Source organism: Lethenteron reissneri, chromosome 20 (assembly GCF_015708825.2).
Source record: "Lethenteron reissneri isolate LAM-NWPU_2019-01 chromosome 20, ASM1570882v1, whole genome shotgun sequence".
NCBI classification, from domain to species: Eukaryota; Metazoa; Chordata; class Hyperoartia; order Petromyzontiformes; family Petromyzontidae; genus Lethenteron; species Lethenteron reissneri.
Genome location: NC_083798.1, coordinates 6,680,021 through 6,692,759, shown reverse-complemented (window position 1 = coordinate 6,692,759; position 12,739 = coordinate 6,680,021). Strand labels below are relative to the sequence as shown.

At 47.0% G+C, this 12,739-nt stretch overlaps 2 protein-coding genes across 3 annotated transcripts; one reads left to right on the top strand and one right to left on the bottom strand.

Moving 5' to 3' along the window:
- The first annotated feature begins 1,176 nt into the window (after positions 1-1,176).
- On the top strand, positions 1,177-5,843 carry C20H1orf35 (chromosome 20 C1orf35 homolog). Of its 2 annotated transcripts, none has more exons than XM_061554692.1 (9): positions 1,177-1,316; positions 1,992-2,162; positions 3,952-4,105; positions 4,344-4,389; positions 4,509-4,591; positions 4,677-4,740; positions 4,834-4,889; positions 4,991-5,116; positions 5,307-5,843. In XM_061554692.1, exons 2-9 carry the CDS (start codon positions 2,069-2,071, stop codon positions 5,728-5,730), a joined length of 1,047 nt encoding a protein of 348 aa, XP_061410676.1. In that variant the 5' UTR covers positions 1,177-1,316; positions 1,992-2,068; the 3' UTR covers positions 5,731-5,843. The 2 variants fall into 2 exon arrangements, with proteins under 2 accessions (XP_061410676.1, XP_061410677.1); XM_061554693.1 differs by having other exon boundaries at positions 1,296-1,316; positions 1,995-2,162.
- A 77-nt stretch (positions 5,844-5,920) lies between these two features.
- On the bottom strand, positions 5,921-10,845 carry LOC133344657 (ADP-ribosylation factor 1-like). The gene is given in 6 exon segments (XM_061554694.1): positions 5,921-7,005; positions 7,007-7,108; positions 7,698-7,822; positions 8,005-8,115; positions 8,484-8,650; positions 10,589-10,845. Coding segments are annotated over 5 exon segments (543 nt in total). The 5' UTR covers positions 8,629-8,650; positions 10,589-10,845; the 3' UTR covers positions 5,921-6,945.
- Positions 10,846-12,739: the final 1,894 nt, after the last annotated feature.

Below are 12,739 nucleotides of genomic sequence, written 5' to 3'. Positions count from 1 at the left end.
GTCCGTCCGTCCGTCGTGAATCCAAAAATGGGAGGGGTGGGGCTGGGTGGAGAGGGGAGGGGCTGGGTGTGGAGGGGAGGGTGGAAAGGGGAGGATGGGGAGTGTGGTGCTGAGTGGGGAGGGTGGGGCTGGGTGGGGGGTGGGAGGGGTGGGGCTGGGTGGGGAGGGAGTGGGAGGGGTGGGGCTGGGTGGGGAGGGGGTGGGAGGGGTGGGGCTGGGTGGGGAGGGGCTGGTCACCCCGTGGTGCCCTTATAAAACTCAACGTTTAACCTACTCACGCCGGCTTGTGCCCGCCCTCACAGTCAGGCATATTTGCGGAATACACCACGCCGCCGTTGACCCTGGCCATTGACCGAGCAACCCAACGTTCCTACCAGCTCCCTCCGCAGGAATGTGTTTGCCTTGATTTTTCTGTTTGCGCATAGTCACTTTAAGATGTTTTCTTGTTTTTTGTTTGTTGCGGTTGCACTCAAGCCCTGCCGATAGTTCAGGTTTGATGTCAGGGTCAGCGACACAAGTGTCGTCTTCGTTAAGAGCCTCTCTGAGAGAGACAAGCGGAGAACTGATAACCGAGCCAAGGTTTTTTTTTTATAATTAAATTCTCTATGGGGGATGTTCACGAAGCTTCAAATCAAGATTGGTTATTATAGTTGCTATATTTGTGAAGGGCTGTGTTGTTTTCGTGTGGTCTGCGATTGTTTTTGTTGTGCTGCATTGCTCAAGCTTGCATTTTATTCACAATTAAGGTTTTTGGGTTAGATCGCGTAAGTAACACATTCCTGCGGAGGGAGCTGGTAGGAACGTTAGGTTGCTGGGTCAATGGCCAGGGTCAACGGCGGCGTGGTGTATTCCGCAAATATGCCTGACTGTGAGGGCGGACACAAGCCGGCGTGAGTAGGTTAAACGTTGAGTTTTATAAGGGCACCACGGGGTGACCAGCCCCTCCCCACCCAGCCCCACCCCTCCCACTCCCCACCCAGCCCCACCCTCCCCACCCAGCCCCTCCCCACCCCCCACCGTCCCCACCCAGCCCCACCTCTTCCACCCCCCACCCTCCCAAACCCTTCCCACCCCCCTCCCCACCCAGCCCCTCCCCACCCTCCCTCTCCACCCAGCCCGACCCCTCCCATTTTTGGATGCACGACGGACGGACGGACACAATAATCCCCTGTGGGCTGGTGGAACCAGGTGGTTCCTACCAGTAAAACAGCAAATCTCGAGACGCGACGCACAATGCTTATGGACCGTATCTGTTCTGAGGCAGCTACTAACGGATGTTTTAATCGTTTGTTAAACTGGCCACCGACACGTCATCGGTATGTTTAAACTGTAAAATAATATATTTACGTGGTTAATTGTTATTTACAATTTATAGTTTTTTATACTCTTTGTTTTTTTTCGGTAAAGTCACGTAGGTAAAAATAAATACTAGAAATAATAATAGAAGTTAAATTATTAATATCCTTTTATTTCTATTATGTTTCTGTTATTTTAAATAAAAATAATAGAAATAATAGATTTTTTTAAATTAAAATATTTTTAAAATTATAATTTCTATTATTTTTATTATTTATTTTTACCTACGTGACTTTACCGAAAAAACCTAAGAGTATGAATCCTTGCAGTCACGAAAGCTTCAAATCTAGAATTGATAGTCTTGTCCACGATCTGACGACTGACCCGGCATTAAACGCTCTGCCTACCCATTGGTTCTTCGTAAATCACGTGGTTAGCGCAGCGGACCAATGGGGACGCGAGAGGGCATCTTGTAGCGCGACCTTTGCCCTCTGTACAGAAGGACGGGGTCGTCACCCGAAACGTCGGCTCTTCTATTTACCGTATCATTGTACGTCCAATGCAGTGGTTGTGTTGATATTTATATATATATACAATCGTGTACATCACTGCTGGTGTAAGGACATAACAGTGTTTGCAGTGGCATTGAAGCCGCCGCCTTTGCTGCTGTTGTTGTTTGTTGGTGGTGGTGGTAGTAGTGCCAAGGGCCGAGGCCGCCGGTGTCTCAGCGCCGCTCCGTTGCTGCTGTCGACGATTCGTCGCCAGCAGCGAGATGCACCACCCGACACGGGCAGGCGTGCGGGGCGGCCAGGACCAGTTCAACTGGGACGACGTGAAGACGGACAAGTACAGGGAGAACTACCTGGGTGAGACGCGGTGGCGGCCTGGCCTGGCCACAGCCTGAAGCAGGCCGCGCTCTTTATGCACTTTTCGTCAGAGCCACGCGGCCCACTCGGTGTGAATCATTCCGGCGGCTTTGGAATAGATTGTAGACCGGCTCGGGCATCAGTGTCTCATCAGCAAGAGTCGGGGTTTGCTTGGCCAGTGGCGGTGAACTGTCAGATCGTTACGTATACAAGCGCTCGCTGATAGATGCGAGTTTATTTGCTACACGGATTATCCTGTTTAGCCAGTTGCCCGGATATTTCACAAGCACAGCAACAAAGACCAAACATCAATATTTTACATCGCTCCCAGAATGTCGTGCCGCTAATTGATATGGGGTTTAGTTCCACGCAAAACGATATAATACATAACACGAAATAAGCAACGTCGTTGTGGGGAAACCAAATAATCTGATGAAACGACATTTGAAAAACGTGTAGTTTGCTTGTTTTATCTTCTTGGTTCTTTCGGTAAAGTCACGTAGAAGGTAAATAATAAAATAATAAAAATAAAACAAAATAAAATTCTCACGACGTTTCGGCCACGCTGTCTTTCCGACAGCCATGTTCTTCACCTGAAGACGGCTGCTTGCGTTGTGGCCGAAACGTCGTGAGAATTTTGTTTTATTTTTATTATTTCCCTTCTACGTGACTTTACCGAAAGAACCAATAAGATGAATTCCTGTAGTCACGAAAACTTGAAGTCGAAATTTGCTTATTTTACTTATACCGTACAGGAATTCTTCACAACGACACTAATGGTAATTCTATGCTGTTGATACAGTTCTCGTAAAAAAGCGCTCCATAATAAAATTGTGTTAACTAAAATAGACTATGCATCGTTCCCATATTTGCCGCGTCACGTAAAAATATAAAAGCCTAGCAGTTAAGCATTGGTTTAGCAAAGCTGATTGCTGATGAGATACTGAAGGTCGAATCCGGTCCAGCGTTTCCTGTGTTAAACCAATGCTACTGACAAACGTCACGATATCAGGTGGAAACATACTTTTCACGTGGACACATACTTTTCACGTGGAGCTATGGCATCGGGAAAACTCTCCATGGAGCTCACATACCATACGGATTGTGCTTTTTTTGCACGGCCCGAAACGTTTTAACACTAGTTTGTTTGCATTTAAATGTGTTCAAAATTGCCGTCACCGTCTTCAGGACCCTCCAAGGAGTTTCCCGTTTGTCCTCCGGTCAACTATATTCCACGACCCTTCAATTGTCCTCCGCTCCAGCAACCAAGGCCGTCTGTCCAAACTCAAAACCCTCAATCAAAATTCGCTGAAGTAGTGGATGCTCCTCTGTTGTGAGCCCCATTGTGTGATATTCCCATTACCTGGCCGTCTTCTCTGCAGACCTTTCCCCTGTTCAAGTTCAGGCTCAATACTTTTTTTTTGTCTGTTAAGTGTCATAATTTGGAGTCTTAACTGCCTCTGGCCTGTAACTTTTCGCCCCTCCGTTTAAAAAAAATCCTCAACACTCCTCACCCTTCGTCAAACTCTAGGATGTGCATGTTTCACACATTTTGCAGTCTTGAGGAAGTCATCCAAGTAGCATTGTAATACTTTAAAAAGTGGCCCTTCATGCACCATTAGTTAAATAGCAACATTGATGTTTAATAAAGTGGACTTTCAACTCCAAATCAGTGAGTTTTTAGCCTTAGGTTACTTTTACTGTACCTTTGATTGGGACCTTTGTAGCACGTGACTACACCAATACAAATAATCATCTTTGGTTACTGTGTGATGTCGCGTTGGTGCAGGAAATTCACTGATGGCACCCGTGGGCCGTTGGCAGAAGGGCAAGGACCTATCATGGTTCGCAAAGGATAAAGATGGGACCAATCGGGCACTGTCTCGGCAAGAAGAGCTGGCGGCTGTGAAGCAAGCTGAAGAGGAGGCACTTATGACTGCACTGTGAGACAAACCGCCCAGTGGCATTATATTAAGTCACGCAAATTGTTTAACTTAGAGTGCAGTTTAAGTTGGGAACCATAACAAGTTCAGAACTGTATAGTCTTATTGAAAACATGAGCTGGGTTTGCCAATATTTTTTTAAGCAAATGGTGAGCACACGCCATCATTTACTGTCCAGATATGGTTCCTGATAATAAAAGCTACGACTTGACATTCTCATGTTTTGAAAACGTTCCAGAGGATACAAGAATGTGAAGAAACAGCCCACTGGACTGACACGCGAGGTGAGTGTGACGATTAGGTTTTTAACATGTACATGCGTCCTAAAATAGGCATACGACTAGGCAAAAGAGTACATTTATACATGCTCATAATTTCAGTGTTCAATGTATTATCTTGTCAGGAATTTGCGGACATCTGCAAGCGAGGGACATTGGAAAGGGATGAAAAGGACATCGAGCGAGTTTCTGGTTTTGGCTCTTCACGGTGAGGATTATCTTGATAACAGAATGTAAGAATAATTGCATTTTAAGATTATTTTTAATGTGGCTTTGTCCTTATGTTTTTGCAGCCCTTCCCATATGCTGTCAAAGGAAGACAAAGAGGCTCAAAAGCAAGGATTGGCTGTCTTCACGGTGGGACTTATTGCTTGTATTTTGGGTTTGTCAGTTTGAGCTTTCAAGGATAATTGACCAACACACTCCATTAATCTTTTTATAATTTTGCAGCATCATCAGGCTGACAAGAAAGTGACTACTGAGAACACAGACAAAGAACAAAAGAGGTACCATAAAAACACCATCTGAAGATGTTTACGTTAATTATGAAATTGCAGATTGTAAAATTAACAAGTTATATTTAAATGCAAATTGTTTTCAATTGCAGGAATAAGAAAAAAAAATCTAAGAAAGAAAAACGTAAGAAAGAAAAGAAAAAAAAGCACTCCAAAAATACAAATATCAGTGGCTGCTCGTCCTCTGACTCAGACGATGGAAAACGGTTCTCCAGCACGTAAGTCTTGCCCAGATTTTCACATCGATATTTTCACACATTGTTTGGTAAGCACAGGCCCAAAGCGTCAGGTTGGTCACCTGCAGTATTGTGACTGAACACTATGGATTAGAAGATAGCATTGGTGGTCGTGACATTGGTGTCAATAGCATTTCTGAAACCATTTCAGTAACTTTCTATTTGTCCGCAGTAAACAGAGGCAATCTCCACGTCCATCGGAACTGGAGACAAAGTCAAGATACGATGGCAGAAAGGAGCACGAGAGATTCCCTGGGCCTCGGCACAGGAGCAACTCGGATTGCTCCATGGAGAGAGATGGGCCTGGTGGCAGCCACAAGCGCCCACGCCGCACACCACCACCGCCGAGGCAGCAGAAAGGCGTTTCCATCAGAGACCAACACACATCAAGGCACAGACACGACTCTGACAGCTCGCAGGAGGGCAGGGAGAGGAGGGATTCCAGGCGCACCCGAGACTCATCACCACACAAGTCCAGGCATGGACGCCCCTCCCACAGCCCTGGGGGCCCCAGAGGCCCGAGCTTGCATGGCAGACGCTCACCCCCATCCACACGCCCATCACAGCAACGTCGACGCAGACACGACTCGGACTGAATATTCAAAAATCTGCTGTCCACTGAATACTGCAGATTTTTGTTCACTGCTTTGTATTTTTATGTAATGAATGAAAACGTGTGATGTCTGTCAATAAACCAGTTACTTTATAATGGTGTTGATTTGAGTTTTTAAACATATTTACATGCTCATCATTTAACTGTTTACAGCACTGTCAAACACCAACATGTATTTTTGTCCTTTACTTTATTACAATAGTTTTGATTTCTCCATCATATAAAACAAAGACCCAACTACCACAAACACATAGCAAAGCAATCAACGTCTGAATGTTTCCAACTACTAATATAACCTAGTCTATTTAAAAGGGCCTGACCATCTTTACAGGATATATAAATTCAACAACTTGCAATTTACTGCAATAACTCAAGGAATGGTAATGGTAACAAAACCCAAAGACAAAAAAATTCATCCCATACATTTGCACATAATGCAATGGATGTGAAACAACAACTTGCATTTGCTTCCAAACAACATATAACCCAGATGGCCTGCACCGCGTTGGGGGAGGCCCTAATTTACCAGTGGATTGAAACACTTGACAAAAGCAGTGCATTTGGAAATCAATGCCATTCTAGATGAACATAGTTTTAAATGCAAACTTGTCCTTCACAGGTTTTGCAGTCAGGCAAATAAATGTGTGATCTTGAATGTTTGGAATATAATTGTTTTAAAGCCAGGTTTATGCACGACAAATGGCTGTGGTTGTATCCACTGCACTTGCTCTCATCTCATTGTTAATTCAAGCCAAACTTGAGCCCACCCCAGCACACCGACCTGATAACCTGCTCAACAGTAGTTTGCACTTCAGCCCTATGTTTTTTGTATTGAAAAAGGCATAAATAAATATGGAAATCAAAAACACACCTTACAGCTTTACCTGCAATCACAAACCCCCCCCCCAGTGTTTCTATGATCCTCCATGAGCATCTGGATTCACAATGCAGCCAAATTGAGTAAGCATAGATTGGAAGGTTAAAAGCAACATTTGCAGTAACTTCTGTTTTTTATGCACCTAATTGTAAGGAACACCTCTGCTCCGCACCACCACCATTACACACACAAGCAAAAGTTCCATGCCTCGCTGGGATTGGGAATTGGGGAGTTTAAGGTGGATGGGGTGAGAGGACAGTGAAGGAGGGATGGGGGTGGCTCTCAGGACTGATGCTGGTTGCCAGGCAACAGCTGCGTACATCACTTCCGGTTCTTCAGCTGGTTGGACAGCCAGTCAAGGCCCTCGTAGAGGCCATCACCAGCTGGTGGCGCATGTCGCCTGGATGTACCAGTTCCTGTGGCGCAGCGAGTGCAGGCCCAGCTTGTCTGTGATCTCGGCTGCATTCATCGCGTTGGGCAGATCCTGTCGAGGGAGGAAATGAGCGTTTATGTGGATGCTTATGACCAGGGCTTGATTTTCCATGGAATATTTTCTGGGTTACTGATAGGAATGTTGTGACTCGGGAGCCACAGCCATAGTGGAACATATACACGGGATGTGTACTGGGCCGTATCATTATTTCTGGGTCCCCGACGCAGACAGTTTCAGCTGAAATTAACAGCTGCCAATTACCACATCACCCAGCATACATCTTATCCCCATTATATGTTGAAAACTAAGTAGATTTGAGCCTGGATAGTGCTTGGATAGGTGGTCATGCATTAAAACAGCTGTTGTACACTGTTGAGAGGATGCATTGTTAGCAGAGGGGAGTGCAGTAAGGAATAATTAACGATGCTACAATATCTATGTTCCCCGTCTTCCCAAACCCTCACTGAGCAGCATGTGCAGTAGTCAAATAACCCAGATGGCCTGCACTGCATAGGGAAGGCCCTCATTTACCAGTGAATGGGCAAGATTCCAACTTTCCACAAAAATAAGCGTTTCAGTGAGGGAGCACATGTTAGCGACTGGCAGCAAAACTATGACACAAAATCAATATTCAAGTTACCTGTTTGTTCGCAAACACCAGTAAAACAGCATCTCGGAGTTCATCTTCAGCAAGCATTCTCATCAGCTCCTCCCTTGCCTCGTTCACACGTTCCCGATCATTACTGTCCACCACAAATATCAGCCCTGCAGAAACAGTTGTTTACGTCAACCTCTCAGCACTGCGACATGAAATCACTTTGCTTTATCTCAAGTAAATGGACACTCGACTTACGAAAGGCATCTCAAACTCAGCCAATTATTCTTTCAGTGGCAACATTACTGACAACTTTAATGTTTATGTATCCTTCAATGCAATAAACACATACCTTGCGTGTTCTGGAAGTAGTGGCGCCAAAGTGGACGAATTTTGTCTTGACCACCCACGTCCCACACCGTGAAGCTGATGTTTTTGTACTCCACAGTCTCCACGTTAAACCCTAAACACAGAAAACTGCTCATTAGATGGGTGGAGCATGTACTGTATAGCTCGGCACCTGTCAGTCACCTGGCACCAACCACAATGGGATCAGCACTATAGTTGAACGTTTATGGCGGGTGTCAACAATGAGCCGGTTATTCATCTGTGGCGAGGGCAACCTGTGGATTGCCCATTGTTAGCCACTCCTACAAAGGTACATAGCCAGAATTAAAACTTTGATGAAGTATTGCTGCAATGACCCTCAAACCACCATATTCTCTCTACAAAATAATATTTCACTCATCTGCCTCTAGCCCTGAACACTGCCTAGCAGGAACCATGCCAAGACAATAAAAACAATGATAAATTAACTTCGTCGTGTGGTACCTATAGTGGGGATGGTCGTGACGATTTCTCCCAACTTAAGCTTGTACAGGATTGTAGTCTTTCCAGCTGCATCGAGTCCCACCATCAAGATGCGCATTTCCTTCTTGCCCAGCAAGTCTTTAAACACACTAAAAAGGCTCCCCATGGCTGCAGAGATGAAGGCACAACTGTAAAATTCCAAACAAAAAACAGTGTTATCTCCATGGCCTGTTGCGTCACAGAAAATACAATTACAATTGATGTTTTATAACTGACATTAAATAATAGCAATGTACAGGGTAAATGTTCACTTGAGATATATATATCATTTCATAAAACTTAATTCCACTGAGTTTGCAATTTAAAGACAACGAAAAAACGTAAACTTTTATACGACCAGTCACACATGTGCCCACTTTACAATGTGCATGTAGATCCTGTCCTTGTATACAGTTGGAAGATTTCTGAATACTTATCTGTTTTTATATAACTACTGATGACAAAATAACTGCATTGGCAGTGGTACACAGGTACGAATAAAACTCGTCATATTCATTAAAAGCTGTCTTATGCCAGAACTGACGCTTTAGGCAACGTCCCTTCACACAGGGAACCGAGATGTGCTACAGCTGAGTTATAAAGTTCTTTACACTGTGTGCCTTAATAAAAAGTTAAACTTGAAGTAGACAAATGAAGTTAAAAACGGTCAAAAACGGTTAATATAAACTTAGCATTTTCGGTTTTATTCAGGGAACCATTGTAAATGTTGATTTACAAATTATACAATATACATATTTCAAGAATCTGGTCTGCAGCGTCACTCTCCGAAACGTCGGCCTATTTGATATTGCTCTGTTGGCAGGCGGTAATAATGATGAATCGGACGATTTTTGCTTTATTTACTTTAATTAAACCATCCAGTACTGTACAGCACAGTAAGCGTTTGGCGACATTTACTTCCTGGATTGGGAGATTCCACGTCGCAGTCAAACTCAAGTTAGTCGACGAGGCAAAATATAAACGGAACTTGATTTAAGAAAAAAGGGCAAAACAGATTACACAGCTTTATGATGCCAATATAAGTAAAACATGTAAGAATCAGTGGCTATAAAAAATATGGGGAAAAAACAGTTGCCACATTAAGTGGTTCCGGCAAATGAGACAGGGTATATCCACTGTATAGTATTAATAATGTAGCCCTTTGCCAATACACTGCTGAATTAAGAGCTTCTCAAACCGCGTCTTTCATAGAGATTGTTTGGCCAAAAGTCACCACACTGGTAAGTGTCGGATGGTGAAGAGGGCCTGGGGGCTCAGGACTGCAGTTCAAATATCACCCGGCACTGATGTTAGCCATGCCAATTCATAAACGCAGTGCGCTAACCACACTGTTGCACCCAACTCTGAACTACGGATTAAATAGCCAATGTCATCAACTAACCACGGATATCGTTTTTAATCAGAGCAGCCCAAATCAATCAGATTACAAGTTATTGTTGTCCTTCCACGGCAGCTCAGAATTAGCACGGTTGGCTACGTACGGTGCTAAAGAAGTTCAACATACATACAGATTACTCAGGATGACTCAGAACACTACCACTCATCCTCCCGAGGTCGCTGAACACAATTAGGTGCCACTATGGAGATTGTTGCCTGTCATGGGAATGTTTAATTTCCACCACGGTCTCCGCGACACCAGCTGAAATGAGCGCCGCCTCTAACACTAACCTCCCTTATACTAACCACGTAATTACTATGTTTAATCAGGGTATAACTACTAGGGAGAGGGGGGGGGTCGATCCCTAGCCCACTGAACTATGAACACGTCGAGATGCGTTCGACTCCCACGACCAACACGAGTAGCGAGTGACATCTGAACCGGCCCTTGCACCCCCCCTCCCCGCCTCCTCTCGCCGCCCTCTTCACACATCCGCACTGGTGAAGTATGGTCAACAACCCCCATTACCGACATGGCCTGGGGTGGGCGACTTCCCCCAGCAAGTTTGACTGACAAGCAGCCGCACATTATAAATGTGATTATAATTATAATTCCCATTGCAGTCGTCTCGCAACGAGACTGCCGCACTAGGCCGGAGGCTTCGCCCCCCTCCTCCCTCCTTCCTTACCGACTTCCAATGACAACGAATCGCTCCCTTTGGTCCCCTCCTCGAGTCGCACCAGACCGAGTGTCGCGCTGACTGTAGCGCGGCGGGTTATTCTCGAAGCGCCCGTAATTCGCTCGCCGACAGCGCAGGGAGGAGGAGGGATGAGAAGAAGTCGAGAGGAAAAAAAACTTCGCCGCTCGCCGTCAAATACGTCGCGTTTAAAGGCCGGCTTCTCCACGTAGCCGCGCCGCGCATGCGCATTGGCGGGGGGCGGCGCGGGCGATTGCGCAATGCGCTCGCGTCACCGCCGCCACGCCAAGCCCCGCCCCATCCCGCCCGTCGCGAGCGTCCCATTGGTGGGATCGGTCGGACGTCATCACGAGCCCCCGTCCACGCCACCGCCCCCTACAACAACCCGCCCCGCGCGCTGCTGGAGACGAACGCGTGGCGGGAGTGACGTCACGCGCCCCGGGGGCCTAGTTCCCGCCCCTACTCGCAAGCGCGCGCTCTGATTGGTTCACTCTCCGCGTCGCCGCCTCCAGCTCTCGTCGCACGCGCGCGCGCGCTCTGATTGGTCGTTGTGACGTCACACGCCACGAGGGCCGCGCTCGCGCGCGCTGGTTGCACGTCGGCGAGAAACGCGTGGAGGTGGTGACGTCACCAGCCACCGCCTCCCGCTTTCGCCTCGCGCGCGCATGCGCAGTCGGGTTGTGAGGGAGCCGGCGGGCGGGGTTCGACCCCCCCCCCCCCGCACACGGCCGACACCCGTGGGGGCCATCCACCTCGTGCGCACGCATGGAGGGGGTAGGGGGGTTAACACAAATGCGTAGCATGCGTATGGGGGGGTAGGGGGGTTAACACAAATGCGTAGCATGCGTATGGGGGGGGGGCTCTACTGACAATGTGTGTACGCATAGGAAACGGTGGGGGGGGGGGTCAAGCCTCGATAATAATTTGTCTATATTGGCCTTCAAATGAGTTTGATAGTCCGGCGGTGGACTACCTGTTTGCTTAAACACCTTACTATATTGATTAATCTTTGATCGTTTCTGCGTGGATTAAATATCGGCCGTTCTATAGGATTCGGGGGGGGGGGGGTCAAGCGTGCGTACAGGGAGGGGAGGAGGAGGAGGGGTCAAACTTTGACAGATTTTTGCGTACCTACTCAATTGGATGGTCCCTTGACGATTATCCCAACCGGCACCTGGGCCTCCCGCAGGTCTACTCAGCCTAAAATGAGTACCTGCTGCGGTGCTGTAGTAAAACATCGCAGCGGTGGGAGACAAAGGCGGTCGGGAGTGGAGTTGGCCACCCCCCAACCCCCCTCGCGGTGCCTTTGGCATCCGCAAATCGATTTCAGCCCCAACACTCCGAGTGGCTCGTGCAGCCAGCTCTGGCTGCAGGGTTTTGGTGGTGCATGTTGTTTATGCCGTTTATTGTGAAGGTTCCGTCACAGTTCCTATGATCACTGTTTCATTGGTTTCATGGCTTTATTTTGGTGATTTCGAGAGGTGTATTGGTTTGGCCGTGTTTGTTTGTTGTGGTGCAGAGTTGGACTGATGGCCTTGGTCTGGGTTGTCTTGTGGTTGTTGTTGGTTGTTTGGCTTGCATCCCACTGGGATTTTTGCACACAGCGTTGGTGTGCGGTGTTTTTTCTGCAATGTTTGCTGTATTTTCTTGGATTTTCTGTTTGCACTCAGTTACATATTCACTTTAAGATGTTTTTCGTTCATGTTTTTTGTTTGTTGCGGTTGCACCCGATTCAAGAGCCGAATGGCTCACAGGGCTACACCTAATACATGAACTTGAAGGCGGCGGGGTCGGGATTGCACAATCGCTGTACAATCGCCACGTGGTGACCGCCAGCGTGGTCCGCACTGTCGCCCCGAGGCACGCGGTGCGATCGACCCAACAAGGCCGTGGGAGGCCGCTGGGATGGTGAAATAAATACTTTTATTCTTCATTCGGAGAGACGACTACGAGGGAGACGGTGATCTATTTCATCGATTACGCTGACGCTCGTCAAGATGACAATCCTCTGCTGGATGAAGGCTTGCTTACCCATAGAGAGTCGGTGATAGTGGTTTGACCAGACTTCACCGTGAGCAGTGCAGGTTGGTGAAGTGGTTCAGATATTTCTTCGCCCTTTCATATCCGTGGACGGGAATCAAA

Excerpts from the sequence above, each read along its gene's own strand:
- C20H1orf35 (XM_061554692.1), top strand. The coding sequence starts at position 2,069 with ATGCACCACCCGACACGGGCAGGCGTGCGGGGCGGCCAGGACCAGTTC. Across the intron at positions 2,163-3,951 it reads GTACAGGGAGAACTACCTGG|GAAATTCACTGATGGCACCC; the intron begins GTGAGACGCGGT and ends GCGTTGGTGCAG. Across the intron at positions 5,117-5,306 it reads GGAAAACGGTTCTCCAGCAC|TAAACAGAGGCAATCTCCAC; the intron begins GTAAGTCTTGCC and ends ATTTGTCCGCAG.